General features: G+C 41.6%; 4 protein-coding genes across 20 annotated transcripts in view; 2 read left to right on the top strand and 2 right to left on the bottom strand.

The window, feature by feature from the left end:
* Positions 1–877: 877 nt before the first annotated feature.
* rmnd1 (required for meiotic nuclear division 1 homolog) lies at positions 878–18347 on the bottom strand. Of its 6 annotated transcripts, none has more exons than XR_004785441.2 (14): positions 18095–18347; positions 16618–17060; positions 16414–16519; positions 16216–16291; positions 15735–15774; positions 15525–15625; positions 15324–15430; positions 15150–15214; positions 14911–14987; positions 14505–14625; positions 14286–14402; positions 14004–14111; positions 13596–13714; positions 878–1711 (listed from the first exon to the last, which is right to left on the bottom strand). XR_004785441.2 is itself a non-coding variant. In XM_035611352.2 (12 exons), the coding sequence occupies exons 2-12, from the start codon at positions 17035–17037 to the stop codon at positions 14079–14081; spliced, it is 1263 nt and encodes a 420-aa protein (XP_035467245.1). In that variant the 5' UTR covers positions 17038–17060; positions 17978–18347; the 3' UTR covers positions 13727–14078. The 6 variants fall into 6 exon arrangements, 3 of the variants coding, with proteins under 3 accessions (XP_035467245.1, XP_035467244.1, XP_035467246.1); XR_004785442.2 differs by having other exon boundaries at positions 13596–13658; XR_004785443.2 differs by lacking the exon at positions 13596–13714.
* akap12a (A kinase (PRKA) anchor protein 12a) lies at positions 1297–13283 on the top strand. The gene is made up of 4 exons (XM_035611348.2): positions 1297–1510; positions 3326–3425; positions 3604–12187; positions 12338–13283. The coding sequence occupies exons 1-3, from the start codon at positions 1394–1396 to the stop codon at positions 12159–12161; spliced, it is 8775 nt and encodes a 2924-aa protein (XP_035467241.2). The 5' UTR covers positions 1297–1393; the 3' UTR covers positions 12162–12187; positions 12338–13283.
* Positions 18287–22553, top strand: ccdc170 (coiled-coil domain containing 170). 2 transcript variants are annotated; one of them, XM_035611350.2, is made up of 8 exons: positions 18287–18426; positions 19153–19335; positions 19669–19959; positions 20142–20342; positions 20462–20635; positions 20834–21076; positions 21355–21558; positions 22065–22553. In XM_035611350.2, exons 2-8 carry the CDS (start codon positions 19186–19188, stop codon positions 22332–22334), a joined length of 1533 nt encoding a protein of 510 aa, XP_035467243.2. In that variant the 5' UTR covers positions 18287–18426; positions 19153–19185; the 3' UTR covers positions 22335–22553. The 2 variants fall into 2 exon arrangements, with proteins under 2 accessions (XP_035467243.2, XP_047183144.1); XM_047327188.1 differs by lacking the exon at positions 18287–18426 and adding an exon at positions 18796–18972.
* The window catches only part of syne1b (spectrin repeat containing, nuclear envelope 1b), a 71444-nt gene continuing 70431 nt past the window's right edge, over positions 22551–23563 (bottom strand). For 9 of the 11 annotated variants that reach the window (XM_035611346.2, XM_047327178.1, XM_047327179.1 and 6 more), the window contains one exon: positions 22551–23539. In XM_035611346.2, coding sequence (XP_035467239.2) covers positions 23296–23539 — 244 coding nt within the window. In that variant the 3' untranslated portion in view covers positions 22551–23295. The remainder of the gene's footprint in view (positions 23540–23563) is intronic. The other 2 variants (XM_047327184.1, XM_047327185.1) reach the window with 1 other exon arrangement.

Raw genomic sequence — 23563 nt, 5'->3', positions numbered from 1 at the left:
TCCTTGTGCCTTTAATTTGGGAGGTCACCGGAAAAGAATTTCACCGTAAGAGACGCCAGTGCTTTTGTTGTACGTCTACTGTAGTGTATTTCGTCAGCATCTTATCGTATATAGGATTACAGTGTATAACAGCACGATAGCTGTGTTTTCATTTTACTGAGTGTATAAGCGTGACTAATTATTTACGAAGGGTTATAAAATTCTGCAACTTTTGCATTTCATCTGGTTTTTTTTCCAAGATTAAGTAGAACACCAGGAGAATACTCATTCAACAAAGAGAGACTGGCAACCTGAAAACCTTTTTTTCTTTTTCTTTTCAGCGACTCACATTATAGCGTTCACACTGTAATTGGTGAGTCAATTTAATAACGTGTCCTTTACTGGCTATTTTTGCCCGCTTCTATTGAGCCTGATGATACAGTACCTTATTCAATCATTTACTGCTTTGGTAACCAGACCCAAGGTAACAAAATAAGCAGTATGGGCAGTTTCATTCAGAGAAATAATTAAAAATAATGATAATAATAATAATAAGTTGTATAATGACAAGTTCATGTAAGGGGATGGCAGCGTGTATAGCCCAACAGAAAATGCTGTTTGATGCTGATAGTGTAAAGATGCATTTTCAACAGTTTTTTACGTTTATCTTAAAAATAAGTCTTACAGCAAGAGACTGGAAAACAAAAATACACCTGACAAACGTGGAAACTACACACAGCAAAAGACTCCTCTGATTATAGTTTTGATATTTTGATCCAGTGTGAACCCTTTGCATGACTTGAGATTCTCAGGCAGAGGTCTTCTGACTATATATATCTATTAATGTCTATATATCTATATCTATACACACACACACACACACACACACACATATATATAAAATATTTTACTGTATATTTTAATGTTGTCATAACATATGATATTTAACGACAACACTGTAACACATGTCATACATTAGTTCATGTGACTGTATATTTTACAGGGTTGTCAATGCATCTGTACCCTGAGATGAAAGAAGATACGGGTGGGCAGGTTCAAGCTTCTTGTCTCAGACATTTGCTGAAGTCATTTGGGGACAGACTGTGTTTCCTCTGCAGCCTCTTTCCTCTCTTTTTTCTCTCTTTCACGTGTTGCTGCAGAGGGGGGCGTGCCGGTGCCGGTGCCGGTGCCAGGCCCGGTCGGGTCGATCTGGGCCGGGCCGGGCTCGACTCTCCATCGTCCATGTGACCCGCGCTGGGCGGTGTTTTGGCTGAGAGACAAAACACAGGAGGTTTAGTTCCCCCCCCCCCCCGACTGCCGATGCCAGTGTCTCTCGTGTCCTCGCGGAGCCACCGGCTTCTCCTCTTTCCACTGCGGGGATATTTACGCACAGTGACGCGCCGCAGCTCCGGACATGGGAGACGCACAGTCTGCGCAACGGGAGAGCAGGAGCGATGCGGCGGAGGAGGAGGAGGAGGAGGAGGGCGGCTCAGTGGAGGATGCTCGGCCGGATGGCAACACTGACGACAAGGTAACATCTTTCTTTCCTCCACACATTCTGGATTGGTCCACATTACTTCTAAACTCCATGTATCCTCTTCATCTGCAGTAACTGAGTCATGCGTCATATTTTTTTTTTTTGTGTGTGTGTGTGTGTGTTTCCAAAAAATGCTGGGGTTGGATTTTGTTGCTGTGACGGTGCAGCTGCTGCCTGCCAACACATCCATTAACACTTAGAAAAAAAAGAAGAAAAAAAAATGTCTCATTGGACAGAACTGCATCAAGCACATCAGGGTCTTCTGGGAATTCCGACAATGCTTTTTAATAATGAATAAAAATGCATTTCAACTGAGTTGTAACGGGGAAAGACCATTTATCATTTTCTTCACGCAAGTGCAAAATGAATTTAATGTTTTCTAACTAACCATCTTTATGATTGGTAGAAAAATTGAACAAACTTTATTTATATGACAAACAGAATAAACAGTTCAATTTGACTATTATTGGAAAAACAAGTAGCTCAGATAGAATGAGGAAATGGCGTCCAATGGTTTCAAGACTTAATTGACGACTCTGACACTTATTTTCTCAGGCAGGTCGTCCCAGGCTCTGTCCCCCTTTAGTTTTCAATCCTGGTCTCTGGACAGTCAGAAGACTCAAATCAGGCAAAGGTTCACACTGGATTAAAAGATTTATATATATATATATATATATATATATATATATATATATATATATATATATATATATATATATATATATATATATATATATATATATATATATACAGATCTCTATATATAAATATAATGAGGAGCCACGAAGAGCTTAAAATCCCAAAACAAATAAAAGCCCAGTGCAAAGAGCTAGTTCATCATAAAAAGTCGCAGGAGATTTGTTCAACTTCTTTTACTCCCTGGTTGCCGATTTGTTTTGGCAGTTTGAGGCTATTCTCCACCTCTTTCTTAGCCTCGGTGGTGTTGCAATGGTTTGCATGTACTGTAGATGAAAAAGGAAGTAGCTCTGAGGAATAATGACCTTTCATTCTTCAAGGAACCAAAGTGTATCCTGGGGGAGAGATAGAATTTCCCCTGTGCTGCACTCAGCAGAAGGCAACATCGATTATTTTGTGGGAAAAGATCACTGGATGATGCTGAGCAGGAAGTCCATTAAACAGGATAAGGATGGAAATAACTAAGAAATCCTTTTAAGGCTGAACAGTCTAAAAGTTTTAAATGTTAGGACCTCAGACACTTCGTCATGTAGCAATGTTTTTAAATTGAGGGTGTATTTTCTGCATCTACAGGCGTCAGACTGCAAGGCACCCGCAGAAGTCAAGTAAAGGCTACATGACACATTTCACCGAATAAATCATGGGTAGCCCGAAGGAAGTGGGTTACAGATGCAGTTGACATATTGTGCAAAAACAGAATAATAATAATAATAATCAAAAAGTACTGCAAAAAAAGAGACAACAATAGTGCTTTAGGTATGTCATGACAGCTATTTTAAACTGTGTTTAACTGTGTTACTTCACACTAGTTGGAGGACGTGTGTTTCTTGTTCCTCGTCGCCTGCTCTGACTTTCCAAACTAATGTGGCTCAAGGATTTGAGATTGGGACAATTAGGGTCGTTAAACTCGGAGGTTAGCACCACACCAAACTAATAGAAACTTGTATGTTGGTAACAAAATAGGACTCAGGAGCCTTCAGTCAATCAAAGATTAACATTCTCTCTTTGCTTTCATTGAAGTACATATTCAAATAGATTTATTAATTCCTCTCTAGCTATGCCAGAATGCTCATTGCTGTGCTTTTCTTTTTTGCATTTTGTGCTTTGTTTCAGCCTCTCAAAAAAAGTGGGGGAATCGCGGAGATCAATGGGAAAACAGACAGTACTATAACAGAAGTTAATTATGACCGTGAGGATGAGATTGCAGCCGACGGTGGGTGCTCACAATCAGTATATTATTGCTCACTGAAAGACAGTCAGCATAATTTTAACAGACACATAACTTGTTGACTTTTAGCAGATAGAATTTCACTAGGGTCATCAATCTTTAACATATTTTACAGTTCTTGCAATTTATGTATTATAATATTTAAAATCTCATTTTGGTTTAGATATCCTTTCTCCAGACAATGCTGTTTCAGTAACCGCAACGCAACTTAAAGAAGGTGGAACACCATTAGAAGATCTTGAAATCAATGACAAGGAACCACCTAATGAATCTGATGCTAATGAAGGAGTACCCCTGGAAATGACTGAAATGGATGAAAAACAGAATGAAATCAATGAAGGTTTTAAAAGATTTTTCAGTAATATTAGTTTGAAATTGACAGTAAAAAGAGGCTCAGTTGTGAAAGATGAAATAACTACAGACGTGTCTGATGAAATTAACATTGAGGATACCGCAAAGGAACCCAAAAGTTCAAATGCTGAGCAGAATATTGATCTGAACGCACAGGAGGCAATTGACAATGATTCAACAGCATGTCCTGCCCTGAGAGATGTCACATCACACGACATTCTAGAAAATGCAGAGGAGAAAACACCAGAGGCCGAAGAGGAAGTTGAACCTCGCAATGTAGATACAGCAACAGGTCCACCTGTAGTTGAAGACGAAAAGGCGCGACAGGATGCCATTGAAGAAGACCTAAATCCAGAATCCCCATCTAGTCCTGAAGCAGAGGAGGTAGTATCTCCAGTTAAAAGGTTTTTTACAACTGGAATCTTTTCAGGACTACGGAAGAAAAAGAAGCCCACAGGCGATGAGACAGCTGAGAAGGAACTGGTGGACATGGGGGGAAAGGATTCAGTAGAGACAACTGAAATACAACAGGAGGTTCAACAAGATGTTGACACTGCTACGGTTGACACAAAACATAAAGAAAATGGACGTAAAGAGGAAATTCTCTCAGCAGCATCAGATCAGACGACGGATGATGGGAAATCACCTTCCACAAATCCAGTCGCCATCAGTATCAACGAGCCTGAAATTGCAAGCTCCCAAGACAAAGTTCAAGACAGTCCTTTGAAATGGCTTCTATCAGGGCCTAATTTAAAGAAACTCTCCAAAAAGCAGAAAGGCAGAAAATCAAGTAATACAACGCTATCAGACACTGAAGAACAATGTTCGGAGCCGATCGTGTCCCCTTCGAAGTCTGCCGAGACTCAGAAAGAAGAAAGGCTGGCACAACAACTTGCAGAGGCAACAGGGGAGGAGGAGGGAGCATGGGCCTCTTTCAAGAAACTTGTTACTCCAAAAAAGCAGATGAAGAAGTCCTCCTTGACCAATGAAGAGACACAAATCCCGGGCTCAGAGGAGGAAACGAAAGCAAGTAAAAGAGAGCAAATATCAGATCACAGCACTGAAGAAAGGAAAAGAAAAGATTCATCTGTGTCATGGGAAGCCGTTTTGTGTGGATCCGGAAGGAGACGAAGCAGAAGCCGAAAAACATCAGACTCTGAGGATGAATCCCCCCAATTTGAAAATGACAATAAGAAGCAAGAGTTGCCACTAGAAAGTTCCAATGAGGCTGATGAAACTTTAGCCTTGTCCCCCAGACAACCAGGAAGTCCAGAGGGAGATGTAGGATCAACATGGAAATCGTTTAAAAAACTTGTCACCCCCAAAAGGAAAGCCAAGGATGAGGAGGAAAGCAAAGATAATAATGCACAGTCAGATAGTGAAGTCACTCGGGATGATTCCTCCTTCTCAATAAAGAAGCTTCTCCCAGGTCGAAAGAAGAGGAAGTCTGCCGAAAATCAAGACCAAGTATCTTCAGATGAGGCTGATAAGGAAGTAGATTCAGGTGATGAAGATTCTGAGACGCCTGCTGTGATCCCGCTGTCTGAGTTTGATACAATTGAAACCAAAGTTATGGTTGATGTAGAAAGTCATGTAACCAAGGAAGCAGACCATCAACTGCAGCAAGACCTCCATGATCAGGTGGCTGAACCAGTCCTACCTTGTGACAGTGTGCAAACTGAAACAAAGAAAGTCCAAGACAGTAAGGATACTATAAAAAAGGAGGTATCTACAGCTCCTGTTTCAAATGAAGAACCCGAGGACCTTACAGAAATAATCAGTAAACATCAACAGCTCAGTGATATTCCAGAGGAGGGTTTCATAACAGAGACCAATGTCAGTGAAGAGGCAGCTAGAGATGATACCATAGCAGAGGATCTAATAGAGATCACGTCTGAGGCCGTAACTGCTCCAGAGCCTGCAGACACTACCTTAGCGGATGAAACTGAAATGATCTCTGCTGTTTCCCAGCTATCAGAGTCTTCAAACACATCTGGCAACGCAACACCAGTCCCAGTAGATAATGACGTCAAACATACAGAGGTACTCCTGCATCAGGTTGTTGAAAACATCTCCATAAGCCCAAATGTAGAACCAGTGTGTTCAGATGAGGTAAACTCAGAAAGAATAGTTGGATCTGTCTCGCCTCAAATACTCGAAACATTTGTAAAAGAGAAGCCAACAATTTTGGAAATACACAGGAAATCAGATGCAATTGCCATTAACAAAGATCTAACTGTTGAAGAATTGGATACAATTAATGAACTCACAGTACCTGCCCAAACAGAGAGCATATCTGAAGTCAACAAAGCTGTTTCCATAGAGATTGTGTCTGAAGTTCCAGAAAACGAGGCTGTCACTGCTGAAATTTCTGCGGATGAAGTTTATCAGGTCAATATTTCACATCCAGAGGAAAGCATTAAAGAATTAGGAAGTGCTGATGACAGCCAGCATCTGGTGAAAGGTCAACCTGAGGCAAATGAAGCTGGGTCTACACAGACACTGCCAGAAGGTGAAGCAATTGTTGCAGATCAAGGTTCTCAAGTAGGGACACATCAAGATGAAAAAGAGCCCATCGCAATCAACTCTCAAGAAGCAGAATTCACTGCTACAGTAGCAGAAGAAAATCAAGATGGAGGGGCGGAGGAGGATGCCCAAACTCTGACACAAAAGGAAGAGCAAATCTTGCACAATATCACAGAAGAGGTGAAGGGGTTACAAGAATTACCGGGTGTACAACACGTGATTTATGATTCAGAGGAGGGTAGTAGTCAATTACTTGAAATCAAAGTAATATCGGAAAATATTCCAGCAGAAGAAACAGTTCCTGACAAACTCAACGAGGAGACAGAGCCTGTCATGGAATACACTGTTGAGGCAGAGATGGAAAACAAACTACAAACGGATGATGCCCCAACTGAACATGCTGAAGAGCCAGAAGTGTTAGAAACTGTACAAATAGCAACATTAGATTTGGAAGATGGTAGTGCTAAATCGCTGGAAAGGGATGTTGTATCAGAAGTTATTCCAGCAGAAGAAACAGCTATAGACAAACCAAAAGGGGAAACAGATCCTCTAACTGATTGTAAAGTTGAAGCAGAGAACGAAAACATACTACAAGCGGATTCTACCCAAACTGAACATGCTGAAGAACCAGAAGTGTTAGAAGCTGCACAAACAGCCACATTAGATTCAGAGGAGGGTACTGCTCATTTTCTTGAAAAGGAGGTGATATCAGAAGTTACTCAAGCAGAGGAAACCGCTACAGACAATCTCAAAGAGGAAACAGAGCCTGTCACTGAATACAATGTTGAGGCAGACGATGGAACCAAACTACAAGCAGATTCTGCACCAACTGAACTTGCTGAGGAACCAGAAGTGTTAGAAGCGGTGCAAACAACTACATTAGATTTAGAGGAGAGCAGTGCTCAATTGCTCGAAAAAGAAGTTATATCAGAAGTTATTCCAGCAGAAGAAATGGCAACAGACAAACCCAAAGAAGAAACAGAGCCCGTCAATGAATACAATGTTGAGACAGAGAACGAAAACAAACTACAAGCGGATGATGCCCAAACTGAACATACTGAAGAACCAGAAGTGTTAGAAGCTGCACAAATAGCCACATTGGATTCAGAGGGAGGTACTGCTCAATTGCTTGAAAAGGAGGTGATATCAGAAGTTATTCCAGCAGATGAAACAGTTACAGACAATCCCAATGAGGAAACAGAGCCTCCAACTGAACATAATGTTGAGGCAGAGGATGGAACCAAACTACAAGCGGATTCTGCACCGACTGAACTTGCTGAGGAACCTGAAGTGTTAGAAGTGGTGCAAACAACTACATTAGATTTAGAGAAGGGTACTGCTCAATTGCTCGAAAAAGAAGTTATAACAGAAGTTATTCCAGCAGGAGAAACAGCTACAGACAAAGCAAAAGAGGAAACAGAGCCTCCAACTGAACATAATGTTGAGGCAGACGATGGAACCAAACTACAAGCAGATGCTGCCCAAACTGAACATGCTGAAGAACCAGAAGTGTTAGATGCTGCACAAACGTCCACATTAGATTCAGAGGAGGGCAGAATTCAAATATTTGAAAAGGAAGTTGTAACAGAAGTTATTCCAGTAGAAGAAACAGTAACAGACAATCCCAAAGAGGAAACAGAGCCTGTCACTGAATACAATGTTGAGGCAGAGGATGGAACCAAACTACAAGCAGATTCTGCACCAACTGAACTTGCTGAGGAACCTGAAGTGTTAGAAGCTGTGCAAACAGCTACATTAGATTTAGTGGAGGGTACTGCTCAATTGCTCGAAAAAGAAGTTTTTCCAGCAGGAGAAACAGCTACAGACAAATCAAAAGAGGAAACTGACCCTCAAACTGAATGTAAAGATGAAGCAGAGAACGAAAACAAACTACAAGTAGATGCTGCCCAAACTGAAGAACCAGAAGTGTTAGAAGGTGCACAAATAGCCACATTAGATTCAGTGGAGGGTAGAATTCAAATATTTGAAAAGGAAGTTGTAACAGAAGTTATTCCAGTAGAAGAAACAGTTACAGACAAACCCAACGAGGAAACAGAGCGTCCAACTGAACATGCTGAAGAACCAGAAGTGTTAGAAGCTGCACAAACAGCCACATTAGATTCAGAGGGAGGTACTGCTCAATTGCTTGAAAAGGAGGTGATATCAGAAGTTATTCCAGCAGATGAAACAGTTACAGACAATACCAAAGAGGAAACAGAGCCTCCAACTGAACATAATTTTGAGGCAGAGGATGGAACCAAACTACAAGCAGATTCTGCACCGACTGAACTTGCTGAGGAACCTGAAGTGTTAGAAGCGGTGCAAACAGCTACATTAGATTTAGAGAAGGGTAGTGCTCAATTGCTCGAAAAAGAAGTTATAACAGAAGTTATTCCAGCAGGAGAAACAGCTATAGACAAAGCAAAAGAGGAAACTGAGCCTCAAACTGAATGTAAAGTTGAAGCAGAGAATGAAAACAAACTACAAGCAGATGCTGCCCAAACTGAACATTGTGAAGAACCAGAAGTGTTAGAAGCTGCGCAAACGTCCACATTAGATTCAGAGGAGGGTAGAATTCAAATATTTGAAAAGGAAGTTGTAACAGAAGTTAGTCCAGTAGAAGAAACAGTTACAGACAAACCCAATGAGGAAACAGAGCGTCCAACTGAACATAATGTTGAGGCAGAGATGGAAAACAAACTACAAGCGGATGCTGCCCAAACTGAACATGCTGAAGAACCAGAAGTGTTAGAAGCTGCACAAACGTCCACATTAGATTCAGAGGGAGGCACTGCTCAATTGCTTGAAAATGAGGTGATATCAGAAGTTATTCCAGCAGATAAAACAGTAACAGACAATCCCAAAGAGGAAACAGAGCCTGTCAATGAATGCAATGTTGAGGCAGAGATGGAAAACAAACTACAAGTGGATGCTGCCCAAACTGAACATGCTGAAAAACCAGAAGTGTTAGAAGCGGTGAAAACATTAGATTCAAGGGAGGGTACAATTCAAATGTGTGAAAAGGAAGTTATAACAGAAGTTATTCCAGTAGAAGAAACAGTTACAGACAAACCCAACGAACAACCAGAGGTGTTGGAGGCTGTGCAAACAGCCACATTAGGTATAGAGAAGAACGGTGTTCAGTCACCTCAAGGGGAAGTATCGGAGAACATTCTTGCAGCAGAAACTGTAACAGATGGAACAAAACAGGCAACAGAGAACCTTGTTGGAGTCAGTAGTGAGCCAGAACACCAAGAGCTGAAAACAGATATTCCAAATAATGACCATCACAACGTTGCAGAGGTTTTAGGGACTGTGCAAGAACCCACATCAGAGTCAGAGGAGGGTAGCGTTAAATCACTTGAAACAATATCAGAGGCCACTGGAGATGCAGAAACTGTTACAGATGAACCAAACGAGGAAACAGTGCCTCTCACTGAAGTCGGTGAGTCAGTTGATGCTCTGGAAACTGAACATGTTCAAGAACCAGAGGTATTTCAAGACGCACAAGTAGCAATGTTAGATTCAGAAGAGGCTAGTGCCCGATCGCTTGAAAAGAAAGTAATATCAGAAGAGATTCCTCCAGCCGAAACCGTACAAGAACCAAAGACAGAACTATCAGCAGAGGATGCCAAAACTGAACATGTTCCTGCGGATGTTAATGACATTGCAACTGGAACGGAAACTGAGGTAGAGGCACCTATGCCTACTCATGTACTCACACAAAGAAGTGAGGAAGGCAGTGCTGAGAAACTTGAAAAGAAAGTATTGTTTGAAGATGTTCCCAATCCAGACACTCAAAATGTAATTGCTTCAGTTACAGTTGTAACTGACCATAGAGTTGTGGCAGAACTGAATCAGGCGTTAAGGAGAAATGAAGTTCAGGAAACAGAGAGTACACTGTTTGAGCACACCGATGAAGCAAATAGTTTTCAGGTAAGAGAAAGAACTGTATTTTCTGAAGTTACCCCAGCACCTTGTGTAGAATGTGCTGCAGTTACTCATGAACCTTTGCACGAGCTGCATCTCAGTGCTGTGGAATCCAGTGTTGGGGAAGAAAGAGGTGAAATTCCAGGTTTTGAGATAAAGAGATCTGCAGTGGAGCATGCCATAGTTGCCCAAGTGATCACATGTTGTCTAAAAGATGTTGCAGCTACATTGCCTGACGCTTTGATAGAGACAACATCAGACAGCCATGAACCATTGATAGACTCTATGGCAAACGAGCAAGAGTTCAAGGAGACAAGCGAGACCACCGCACCATTAGAGAAAAAACATGTGACTGAGAGAGGAGAGGAATGTAGTGTGGTGATGATGATGAATATGCCGTCGGTACAGTCTGAGGACAATCACAGAATTCAAGTGCAGGTGGTCAATGTTGATATCAAATCAGCCAAGATGACTGTTGACACGGCACTAGAGGTGGGGGTAACAGAAGCAAAAGCAGTTATGGAAGCTTGTCGCGAAACAGTTAAAGAAGTAGACGTGCTGTCCGCCACGTCAGAGACAGAAGAGACATTTATTAATGAGGCAAACAAGGTGGCCATTCAAGAAGTTATTCAACATGAAAAGGAGAACTTACCAGAGAGAGTACCTGAATCAGCAACTGCCAACTTGGAACGAGAAGTTATAAAAGAGATGGTTGCTGTGACAGAGCTGAGTGAGATAACCAGAAGTGAGTTAAGTGAAGTGGAGGATCACAAAGCGACGGAGGACAATGTTGTAACATGCAGGGAAGGACAAGATGAAAAGCATGCGGTCGAATGTGATGCCTCCACATCTGGACAGCAAGTGTTCAAGGATCTCATGGAAACACCTATAAGGCTAGACGTCTCGATCCATGATCCCAAAGAGGACTTGGAGGAACCCAAAGCTGAAGTGGAAAAGTCTGAAGCACGTGTCACAACTGAAGAGGTCCAATTGTCGTCAGATGTAAAGACAATAGGTGAGAAAGCACAAACTCCACAAATTGCCCAGAGTTTGGTTGTAACACCTAACACTGGACTGATAGTCCCCCAAAACACTGGAATAATCTCGTCAATAGGAAATTTGGAGTCCCCGTCTAGCCTCTCGTTAGAATTCAAACTTAACATAAGGTTTGGGCACACAAAGGAACCAGCTTCTGCACCACCACCACCACCACCGACGGAGAGGGTCGAACCGGTGAAACAGACAGACGTGGCCGAGGTGGGCATGCAGGCAGGAGAACCCACAGAGGAAATAAATCCAACACAAAGAGCAGGGAGACAGAATCAAGAGTTGACTGAGGTCACAGCTCAGGGAACAGAAATCACACAACCGGCTGAAGTAGCTTCAACAGAAAGACCAATGACCATTAATCAACCAGTGCTACTGGATGTTGGCATGCAGACAGTGGAAACGGTGGAACCAGCAGAGCAACTTAAATCGACGGAGAGAGGAACCCCCAATGTCCAGGCGGCGGAAACAGTACAAAGAGAAAGGCGAGAAGAGAGAAAAGAAATGTCTCTGAGTCCGGCGATACTCTGTGAAGTTTGTGACCCAGGAACGGAAGCAGAGGAACCGCTTAAACGCACGGAGGAGGAAAATGACCAGGATGTGTGGATGGACGCTGAGGAGGACATTTACAGTCACGAGGACGCGGAGGTGTCCCTGCGTGAGGCGGTGGTGGACGAGGAAGAGGCTGCAGTCCAACATGAGTTTGAGGTGGCTCCTGATTCCAGGATTGAGGAAGGAGGAAGTCACCAAGGAGTGCTCAAAACAGACCGAGCACGAGAGATTGAGAGTGACGGTGAAGATTTTGCTGTTGCACTTGAGGATCCAGCTATTGCAGCTGCAAGCGTCACTGCGATGGAGTGGGATTAATGAAGCCTCGCGTGTGTCATTGACGGGTAAGCCTCTTCGTTTACTCCTTTTAAGCATACATTTTTGCAGTATCCACTCCATGAATCAACTTGCTCTCACATTGAAACCAGGCATCATATTGACTGGAATGTCCACATTAGTAAAAAAAACACTTCCCCCCCCTCTCCCCTTCATAGGTTGGTCAGTCACTCACATAAGGAGTAATCAGAGCCAGCGAAAGGCTGAATGGGAGGAGAAAACTACATGGAACTGCATTTTTCTGCTTTTCTTTTCTTTTTCTTTTGGCATTTCTGCTTTGAGCTGTACAGTGACGACAGAAAGTGAGCGCGAGCGAGGGAACGACATGCAGCACAGACCCCCGGCTGGATTCAAACCCACTGCGGCAAAGACTCTGACTTCATGGTATGCGCTTAACCAGGCGAGCTACTGGTGCAGTGAGCTACTCGACAGCTTTTATCTGACAGTATGCTCAACCAAAACTATTCCAATATTTACTGATGAAGCTTGATTCATGAGATTATTTTATTTCAAGTCAACTAGAAAAATGCTTCTCTTCGAAGGGGGCCTGCAGTGCGATTTTGAACTGCACCCACTGCAGTTCATTCTCTCAGTAAAGCCGTTTGCTATATAGAACAATTATGATTACTAATCATGACTTATCAGGCATATTTTACGTCATATTCTGTTTTTGAATAGAACGTATGTCTAGGAGAATGAGGCAGTATTTTCAATTAACAATGTGTCGTTTTGTGGTAAAACACTATGAAACATTATTCATACAGTATGTGACCCAGGTCCAGGACACACAACACTTTTTCTTGATATATATTGTATATGTAGATATTTCATATGTATCAATTTATATTAATCAACTGTTATGTCACATTTTTTGCTATTTCCGGATCTATGCAGGTAAAAATAAACGGCAGACCTGAGCATACTGCAGATATATATTTGTATATCTGTATATTAACTTGTACATAATGACTGTTTTTTTGCTAATACAAGCCAAACTGTGCTCATTTTGAATTTCGACTGTGAAAAAAAAAGAAAAAAAAAAAAGATAAAACAGCATGATGAGAGCATGGCACATATATTTTTGTTTTTAAGTAATAATTTACACGCCATAGTTGATTTTAAGTTTAAATTAATCGTGAGATGTGTAGTTATCATAAATATAACTTAAATCTGCAGAGCCTTAAACTTAAACAATAACGGCAGCTTTAATATTGCCCAGCTTTTTTGTGTCTGTTCTCAAAGCTTAGTAAACACTTTGTGTGGAGTGAGGGAGAGAAGAAATAAGACTGTGTCAAGACTGTTGCTGATCTAATGTGATGGTAACTAATGACTGAATGCAAAACATGGACCTGTGTGAACTGTGTTTATATATTAACTGATTTATTAATAAAGTATTTTATTTGAATAAATTCATACCTGTAAATTTCACGCACATCTTCTACTGCAATTTTGTGTATATTGAAACTTCTGGTGATCCCGCTGGCCACAGACATGCGAATAAACGAAGAGTTATACATGCAGACGCTGAAACATAACTGTAAAAAACATTTAAAATTAAATCATTAGCTTTATTACATCCTCTACAGCACAGCACTCACGGAAATCGTTTGGGATTTGATGAGTTTGACATAATGTGAAGATTAAATGAAAGTTCTTTCACACATAGAGAGAATGACCCTAATTTCATCCTCTCTGGGAAATCAAAGAAAGATTTATTGTATTGTATTTATTGTTGAAATGTACAGACTGTACGACAAGTTATACTATACAACCAGTAATACATTCAAAAATGTTGAGATTCACTTATTATTGCTGACAGGGTACCTTTGCTTAGTCCAGGATTCAATTCTGTGAAGCTGCTCGTGCATTTCTAGATTCGTGCATCGTCCGAGGAGCAGCTCAGAAGATCATCTTTGCAAGTTCAAACATAACCTACAAGGAAAGCAAAAAGAGATTAAATATTATTTTACTGAAAAAAGGTTATAAGCGACTTTAGGTGCAGCCGTGTAAGATTGTGTGTAGAGCCCAGGTTTGATATGATGAATACAAGTTAAAAAATCAAGGCCACTTCTACGTTTCACACAAAGCACGAGAGATCTCTTTCACCTCTATAGTGATGAGGATAATGATCATCCACTCCAACCTCAGGCTGTGCTTCTCACTCAGGTGGCTCCTCATGAGGTCGGTCAACTGTGTGCAATGTTCCAGCTTCTCATTCACAACCTCAAAACAACAGGAAAAAAATGTTTGAGCCCAGATCGGAAACAAAGCAAGTGCCTCTTATCACCAGTGGGACTCTATTTAAAAAAGAAAAAAAAGAATTACATTGACCCTGCGGTTGATGCTGAGGAACTGACAGGTCTTGTCGTAGAGCTTTTCCAGGTTTTCTCTGTCCCAGTAGAAATCCGGTGTGAGGAGCAGGTCGGACCTCAGGTTTATACAGTGCCTGTCAGAGGAGGATGAAAATACAAAAGTATTTTTTTCAAAGAGAAAAGTTATAAAGCTAACTTGATGAAAAATGTTAATGTCATTCCAGAAATTAGGAATAAAACAGCGAACCGACAGTAAATCTTCCAAATGAACCTTGTAGTATTACTTAAAGCTTCAGTAGTAAACAACAGTAACAGTAACAGTGGCTGAATATGGATGTCAAAATATTTACGGTACTGATCAGAAGTCACAAAATGATTGCCGTTGCCAATGAACTTCTATTAGACAAAACTAAATTCACCTTAAAGAGAAAAGCTCTCCTATTTTCTGCATGACCTCTGCCGAGGACAACTTGACTCTTTTGCCAGACTTCAGCGTCTGAGGAGAGAGAAAGAAAATAAAATAGAGGGCATTAGCGTTAAGGGGAGCACTGATGTTTTAAAATAAAAGCATTATCTCCTTAACACAAAAACAGCAAACCATTACAGATAATCAATTATTCATAATGCGTTGCTGTTGGCTGTTTAGTGTCCACTGTACCTCTGGAATTGATTGAATTGACTCTACAAAGTCGTCTAATGACACCTCCCATATCGCCAGCTTAACTGGAAGAGAGAGAGAGAGAACAGGAAGAGGTTGAGTAGAACAGCAGTGCGAGTATAGTGCAACAACAAAACCACCTTTAGGATTTATAGATGCAGCACCGATTCTCACCTGACAAGCACAATGCATTTGAAAATGCAAATTTCTCCAGAACAGCTTCAGGATGATCGGTTTCATCGCTCAGAATAAAGTTGCCTCGCTCGAGCTTTGTGTTTCCTCTGCAAGAGAAAAGTGTTGTAGGGTTTTTTACAACAGCAACAAGAAGTGGGAGGTAAATAATAAATAAGATCCAAGGGGGGGAGCCGAACATACTGTCCAATAGTGTAGTTGATCTCTTCATTTTCCCAGTGGACTAATGCTACTTCATACGGCTGGATCTCATGATGTTCCAATATTCTCATGACCTTTTTCATCTGGAACGACAGTGACCGTGTACAGTGACGTATGCCGAAGTAGAGGAGCTGACAAGAATTGCAATTAATGAAATGTATTTTATGATAAATTATTTCAAGTTTCGTTTACCATTTTCTCCTCAACATTCCAGAAAACTACTGAGCCTTCCCTGAAATTTCAGATTGGGATAGTCAGTCCATGTTATGACTAAAAAGGTACTATAACTAGGCAGGATTATTTCTAGTACCATTTCCAAATTTCAATACTTAATGGTTTTTCAATATTTTTCTCCTTTCTTCCTTTAACAAAACATGCCAAATTTCTCAGTGCAACAGAGTTTAATCTTAACACAAAGCAGTCAGACAAGAAAAACTAAACCAAAAAAACTTTCTTAACTTAATATTTAGTCAAAGAATACTGAGAATATTATATATATATTATTATTATTATATATATTATATATATATATATATATTATATAAAGCTCGATACCCAGCCCCTTCAGATTAAAAGCACTGCGTTTTGAGCTTCCCTTTAAAATTCTTGCATCGTTTACTCAGCACAAAGTCGAGAGCAAACCGCTTTCAAAGCAGAAGATGTTTTTTTCTACCTGAAGAAGAACATGAGAGCATTGTCATCTGGTTTTGCAGCCACGTCCGTGCTGATGACCAGAACATTCGAAGCATCTGAAATGAGAATATGATTGTTATTAAAATATGTTCTTCGGTCCAACCAGTATACATTTATATATAAACATCACAATTGATTCCTAGCTAAATTGTGATCTCGGTGTAATTCGGAGTCCCACCTCTTGGTAAATCGACCTCGTGGAAGCCGTGGCTTATCAAGTCGTGGCAAAGTGTTGGCAAATGATACTGATCTGCTGTTGCAAAGGCAATACAGTGCATCATATCCTACAGAGAAAACACAGGCGTTGGATTAATCACTGAAGCCAGAACGCGACGGGTATCAACACATACAAAAAGATCAGTCATTTATCCGCCTGAATCACCTGGTCCTCGCTCAGAGCGGGCTGATTGGCTCGGGAGGGTTGTTTTGTTCTCGGCCCTTTGGGAACCCTCTTTCCGGGCACCGTCACTGGTTTTAAACTTGGTTTCAACATTGACTTCACAATGTCTGATGAATAAAAACGATTCTGTCCACTCCAACATTTAGTAAGCGTCCCGGGGTGAATGAACAAAGTGTTGTTAAAACTTGTAAATCCACCTGAAGCCGGCAGAGCGCTTCTTCTATGCGTCTGCCGCTGGTGAAGGGTGTTTAAACAACAGGTCCTCGAGATCCCTGGGCCGAGGTGAGTCCTGGGTTCGGAGTCACGCTCATGTGGCTGGACAGACCGGGAGAGACGGGCCGAGGCCCAGACGCAGATCGGGTTCCGGGAACCCAGTCTGGAGCACAACTTCTGGAGAAGCATCTTCTCACCGCTGCACAGGTGACCTACAACAACGGGGAATCATTAAATCATTATATTGGTATCACTTTTTGAAAGGAAAGGGTCTATAATGTGTAATTAAACAGTCCCATCGGAAAAGTCTCTCTAATAACGTGTACTTTTTTGTGTGTAGGTTTTTGAAGATTTCCATATATTGTTTTATTAATCATTTTAGGGGAAACTAACAATTGTTCTCATTATAGATTAACCTTTCGATTATTTTCTCGATTAATCGATTAGTTGTTTGGTCCAAAAAATGTTTCCCAAACCCCAAAATGATGTTTTGTTTTGTCCACAAACCAATTCTTTTTTTAGTTTACAGTCATAGAGGAGCAAAGAAACCAGAAAATATTCACACTTAAGAGGCTGAAATCATAGAATTTTGCCTTTTTTTTTGTTTCATAAAAAATACATGAAAGGAAATCGATTGTCAAAAATAGTTGGCGGTTAATTCAGTAGTTGATAACTAATTGATTAATTGCTGCAGTGCTAAATCATTTGTCCTACTTTGCTTTCTATGTGCTGTGCCTATGTTAATGTTTCCATATGCCTTACAGATATTGTATGTCATATTGCTTAATTGCATTAATTATGTATGCTACGTTTATGTTCTTCTGTGTTTTTATACATGTGTCTATATTTGTTTACCGTCAACCTGCCAGGGACTGCAGATAATAAAACATGCTAGATTCAAGTTCGCATGTTGATTAATGTGCACTGTCCCTTTAAAATAACAGATGCACATGAAAAAATAATCGTAATGAACTATAAAGCTAACTTTAAAGACCCTTCAATTAATGAAATGAAGTGACATCACTACACGTTATGCTCTTATTTAACATTGAAAGCGACACATTCAAAATATGACGTCATAAATACAATGTAAACAGAAGAATAGGAGCCAAAAACAAGCAAGACTGACCTTGGCTTCAACAGCAATGTCATCGAATGTAGTGTGATTATGAATCACACATATTAAATCAACTGTGTGAATAACACACGCGACAAAGTAGTACGTTTATAAAAACCTGCTGCTAACCTTAAATCACGAGCTAACAGAGGTGGTGCCCATCCGCGTCGATATGTAGCCGTTAGCCGTTCGTTAGCTTACCGACGGATGACACGGCAGCGACTCAGGACATGTCGGTGTAGAACGGATCTAACTTGTGTCAGTGACCGGCGGCTGCTCTAACGTGGTGTTCAAAATATCACTTGAATTTCTTATCGTTTGCGAAACATCTACCAGTTTGACGGGACCTCCACGGGGGAGGCGTGGTTGGCGTTTTAAATAAAGTTTTGGTGTCGCTCACTTCCTGTTTTGACGTGACGGAATGACGGACCTCTATTTTGCCCCCGAGTGCAGACTGGCAGGTAAGATTTTTTTTTTTATCTTGAGGCTTGTACACTGACGTTGTCGTTCTCCTTCTTCTTCCACTCATTTCTTGTTGTCTTTCTTGTATCTGTCCTGTTAAATACCCACAAAAGAAAAATGAATTGTTTTTTCCTGACCAAATGTTTACCCCAATAGTAAACTGTTATTCGTGGGCACAAGAAGACATTTAGGTCATTTTATGAGTTCGCAAGGCAGAGGCTGGGAACAGCTACACTTTGCTGTTGTTTATAGTCCTTCATGTCTATGACTTAACACAATCTTTCTGATAACAAACCTGACACTGAGGACAACTTCAGCCTGCCTTGAAGTCCAGAATTAGGGCTGAATATTGAAAAAGGTAGGTTGAAAAAAAAAAAAAAAAGATGTCAGAAGTCCCTAGTGACAGCACCCCCTCTGGAGAAGCATGGTGTAGCCTGTGTTTGGTGTTGCCAGGAGACTTGAAGAACAGTAACACAAGAAACAACTGTTTATCCACTTCCCCTGCAACACATCTAATTATGGAAGTTATGGAAAACTCTGATGAGGTATGCTTTAAAGAAATAAATACATTTTACCTCTCTGTATTGTAGTCAGTGAGAAATAAAGTGCACTTATGTTGACAACTTCTTAATCATACTTTTTTTGGGGGGGGAGGGGGGTCATTCAAATAATGTAAAAAATTGTAATAAGTCTTTTATGCCATTCTGTGCCATTTTACACATCAGGCGGACCAGTCTAACGAGAAGGAGAGGCTGAAGATGAGAGTAGCTGTCCTGGAGGAGAGTGTTAAGTCGTCTGAGGTGGAGTGTAAAGTGAGCAGAGAGACGGTGCTGAGGCTGGTGGCAGAACTGGACCGAGAGCGGAGGAAGGCTGCCGGCAGTGCGGCGGCACTCGATTCACTCAAAGTGGTACCTGCACATCTTTTTAACGTCCTCTAACTTAAATTTACAGCACAGATAGTTTATTCTGAGCATATCAGAAAATTCTGTAGTGATACCAAAAGTGCAAATTATATCAATACAATATACAAATACTAATTATACTCGCAGTGTGTATGTTTTCAACATGTTAACTTTCCCCGAGATTGATGAAACCAAAAATTCCCAGAAAATCTTGAACTCAGCCTCAGGCAGCTCTGGTGTTGAGACTGAACTCTGCGCCTAAACCGTTGAAAAAAACCCTCGTGAAATTTCCTCCAGGACACGTGTTGTGCGGTGTGTGACTCTTCTTGTCTCTTTCAGGAGTTCGATGGCCTGGCGGTGGGAAGGAGGAGTGTTGAGATGGACAAAGAAACCCTAATGGAGAGGCTTGAGGCCAGCAAGAGAGTGATAGAGGCAGCCAGGCGGGAGTCGAACTGTCTGGAGAAACAGGCGGAGGAGCTTGAGAGAAAGCTCCAGTCGAGCCACGGGGAGACTCGGGCAGCTGAGGACAAACTAAAGGTGTTCCTGAAAAAGGTGGCAGGCCGGCTGCAGGCCCAGTCTGACAATGTCATCCTGCCCACAGAGAAAGATGTTTTACTGGAACTGGACAAGGTGAGGAATCAGTGGGGATTTAAGTATGCTTAAAGGGTAAAAACTACACTTATAGATAACAACCTTATTATTAACTTGTATTAGACCAACACCTGCCATCTTGGGGACTCCAATGACTCAAATGCACTGGTTTCAAAATAAAGTTGTTGGACACAGTCTCTGTGATGGTGACTGTCCTGCAGGCCGTGTCAGAGATGGACACCAGGCTGCGTCATGTCTCTGCGGAGCTGAGAGAGCAGACGGAGCTCCAGCACAGCGCACTACAGAGGGCGCAGCTTGCGGAGCGTCAAGTCCAGGACCTGAGGGAGAGACTGCAAGTTGTGGAGACGGAGCTGCTGACGGCGGACATGCATCGCGACGGGCTGCGACACAGCACACAGCATGTGAGTAAAGTCACAAGAGCAGAGGGGGAAAGTTAATATGTAACACATTTAAATTGAGTAATTATTCATTTAAGTTTGAAGTCAATTGTCCGTGATTTGTCCACTGTTTGTTATTTCAGTATGAGGAGTTCCTGGAACAGCTGTCAGAGACAATGATGGTGGACAGTATTGCTCTGGATCTGGGCTTCGACATGAGGCTGAAGCTCATCTTGTCACGTGCAGAACAACTTGCCAAAAAAGAAGGGACTGCTCTGGTGGAGAGCAAAAGTCTGACGTACAGTTTACAGAGAAAGGTAACAAACCCACACGTGCTGTAGCCAGTGGCATCTAGGACATAATTATAGGTCATTAGAGATGGCTGTGCAACTGGTATTCATCATGAATGTCTTTTATTTTTCTGTGGGGATGAAAAGTTAACCTCTGAAAGCCAAAATGAAAAACAGCCACTGTACGTATTGCATGGCCAGTGATTAAATTCCTTTCTACAACAGTTAAAGTCCCAAAAGGACCACCTGGAGAGCAAGGGACTCCACCTCCAGCTCCTGAGGAAGAAGGTGTCAGACCTGGAGGAGGAGAGGAGGTGTCGCTCATCGTTGGCCGTGCAACGAGACGACGCCCATCTGGAGGCCAGGAAGCTGCAGAGGAGACTGGAGCGTCTCCAAGGCGAGCTGAAGGCCACCAGGAAGTCCAACACTGAACTCAAGGCCCAGCTCTCTCACACTAATGAGCTCAAGGTAGAGGGGACGAGGGTTCGGACGCAAAGCCGATCCAGAGGCATTTTCATTTCATAGAGTTTGGTGTATTTGTATACATTTTTTTTAGGTATGAATAGCTGGAAAGTAGGGGATAATATATTAAAATTGTGCACCAATTGTGTAAAGCATGTCGCCCATATATATATATTTGAAGTATCAGAGTATTTGAGAGTAACAAGCCGACATCGTCTCCTTGATAAAGCCACTGAATTAAAAAATCGTTTCACTAAAAACCCCTTGTCTGACATCATGCCAAGTTGAAAGTCATGGAACAGAGTCAGAGCGCGCAGGAGCAGAGAAAGAGGCTGGATCTGCTGGCGGAGGCGAAGGCCGAGGTGGAGAAGACGCTGGGTTCAGTGAGCTCAAACCTGCGGAGCCGAGAGGAGAAGAGCCGCGAGGACCAGCGACAGCTCGGCGACCTCAGACAGAGCCTGGCTCAGCTGTCGGACAGGGAGAGAGACGTAAGGCAGGGGCGGACGTGAAACGTTTTGTTCTGCCTGGGTTCATCCACGTGAATGGGGAGAAATGGAGACTTGATGTTACTACATGTTTAAAAAGTATAAACTTATCACATTGGTTTTTTTTCCTCATGGTCTGTAAACAAGCAATAGCTTCAATAATGTAATAAAATAGATCCTTATATTGAGCATATATATATATATAATTTACATATACACTGGTGATTGAATATGAATGTGATCTTTTGCTTCTCAAACTACTCACAATTCTTAAGTTGGCAAAATGACCTAAGCTATTAGATATGAATGGAATATTTATGTAATGTAAACCTAATAAATTCAAGCATGTCAGTTTTTTTTTACCCCTCTGCCAATATTTATGTTTCCCCATCGCTTTGACAAACTTTCATACTTGGCCTTTAGTGTGTGGTGTAACGCGACAGACATTAAGACCTAGATGAACAACACTAGCGGGTTCACGCTGGACCACTTTTCTGTCCTCTTTTCAGTTGCTGGATTTCCGGATGGTGATTTCCCAAATGCTCGGTTTGGACGCCACGGCCCCGGCTCTGCCAAATTACGAAATCATCAAATTACTGGAGACCATTCTTCACACTCATCACCACCACCACCACCTTCATCACCACGTGAACACGCCCTGGCACTGTCCTACTCACCAGAGGCCTCATCTCTGCCAAATCCAAGATCTAACCGACAGCTCCTCCTTCGACGCTTGTACCTCCAGGTCAGCTCGTCCAGAAGATGCAGTTTCCCTCTAACAAACCTTTAAACATCTTGCTTGAGACAAACCAAACTTGGAACCTAAAGGTATTATAGTGGAAATGAAAATAGACCTTATACAGTATGAAATTATCTCCCTTCTGTGTTTTCAGGAAAAACTCAGTATAAATATGCTTCACTGATGATTCACTGAACAAATATTAGAAATGTAAAATCACATTCAAAAAAATCTAATAAAAAGACAAATATCAAAATAAGGATTTGGCATTCATTGTTTTTGATGGTCGCATATACATACATTTCTCATATTCATTTTTCACCATTATGTACATGTTAAATAATCCGAGACTGTTATACATTTGATACTGAACTGACAGTCATACAAAATATACAGTAACTCTATATGTCATAATTCTCTTAAAGTCGCATTTCATATCTTTAAAAAATAAAAACAGTCAAATGTATAAAGACCATGGATGATTAATGTTAACAGTGTTGTGTCTGATTTCGATATTAAAACACACATCTTGATTTAAATGAACGTTACATCAGTGTAAATGAAGGTTTAACCACGGACACAATGGGGGATGTAGGTAAATAAAAACAAAAATCAGAACTGCATGCCAACAAGTAAAAAAATAATTGCAATGTAAGATATATTCAATGTTATCATCATTATTATTTTACAAACTCTTCACTTACAAGCAAATTCACAGGCTATGTTTCAGCAATTAACTTTGGTGCTATCCACTGACAGTTTTGTGTACGCCACTGTCCACAATGTCCGCTGCGGGAAAACAGTGATTCTTCAGCAGAGATGCTGCTCAATGTACAGAGCAGTACACAGAGTATGATGGTGAGATGCTTGATCCTATGTGCCGCACACAAAGATATTAACTGTAGAGGTCAGCTGTTCTTCTGCAGTAAAAATGTCTTTGCTCCCAACCTGATGTCAATACTGATGCAAGAATACTGACATGAAGAGCCCCGACAGCGTGCCTACACTGGAGGGGGTCCGTTTGTGTAGCTGAGCATCGGGTGGAGGGAGTTAGCAAAGTTGTTGGACTGAGCACAGTAGTCCTCCTCGGACATTGGCAGCAGGAAGGCGATGACCACTAACAGGAGCAGGAGGAGCTGAAAAGGCAATGCCACCCAGAGGATGCGCCACAGATACGGTGACCTACGAACCGCTGCTGTCTCCGAGTCAGAAGGGAAGGAAGCGGATCCAGCGTCGCTGCGAGACCTGCTCACACACACACACACACAC

Source organism: Scophthalmus maximus, chromosome 15 (assembly GCF_022379125.1).
Source record: "Scophthalmus maximus strain ysfricsl-2021 chromosome 15, ASM2237912v1, whole genome shotgun sequence".
Classification (NCBI taxonomy): Eukaryota; Metazoa; Chordata; class Actinopteri; order Pleuronectiformes; family Scophthalmidae; genus Scophthalmus; species Scophthalmus maximus.
The sequence above is the reverse complement of the archived record's forward strand: the minus strand, read 5'-3'. Positions and strand labels throughout refer to the sequence as shown.

Bases quoted from the DNA above. Each gene is read 5' to 3' on its own strand.
- rmnd1 (XM_035611352.2), bottom strand. From the start codon at position 17,037: ATGCTTCTCCAGAAGTTGTGCTCCAGACTGGGTTCCCGGAACCCGATC. The intron at 15,775-16,215 runs GTAGAAAAAAAC...CTGAAATTTCAG, and splicing joins GCTCTCATGTTCTTCTTCAG to GGAAGGCTCAGTAGTTTTCT. The intron at 15,626-15,734 runs GTAAACGAAACT...CTGTCGTTCCAG, and splicing joins GGAATGTTGAGGAGAAAATG to ATGAAAAAGGTCATGAGAAT.
- akap12a (XM_035611348.2), top strand. From the start codon at position 1,394: ATGGGAGACGCACAGTCTGCGCAACGGGAGAGCAGGAGCGATGCGGCG. The intron at 1,511-3,325 runs GTAACATCTTTC...GCTTTGTTTCAG, and splicing joins ATGGCAACACTGACGACAAG to CCTCTCAAAAAAAGTGGGGG. The intron at 3,426-3,603 runs GTGGGTGCTCAC...ATTTTGGTTTAG, and splicing joins GGATGAGATTGCAGCCGACG to ATATCCTTTCTCCAGACAAT.
- ccdc170 (XM_047327188.1), top strand. From the start codon at position 18,811: ATGTCAGAAGTCCCTAGTGACAGCACCCCCTCTGGAGAAGCATGGTGT. The intron at 19,336-19,668 runs GTACCTGCACAT...TGTCTCTTTCAG, and splicing joins CACTCGATTCACTCAAAGTG to GAGTTCGATGGCCTGGCGGT. The intron at 21,077-21,354 runs GTAGAGGGGACG...CATCATGCCAAG, and splicing joins CTCACACTAATGAGCTCAAG to TTGAAAGTCATGGAACAGAG.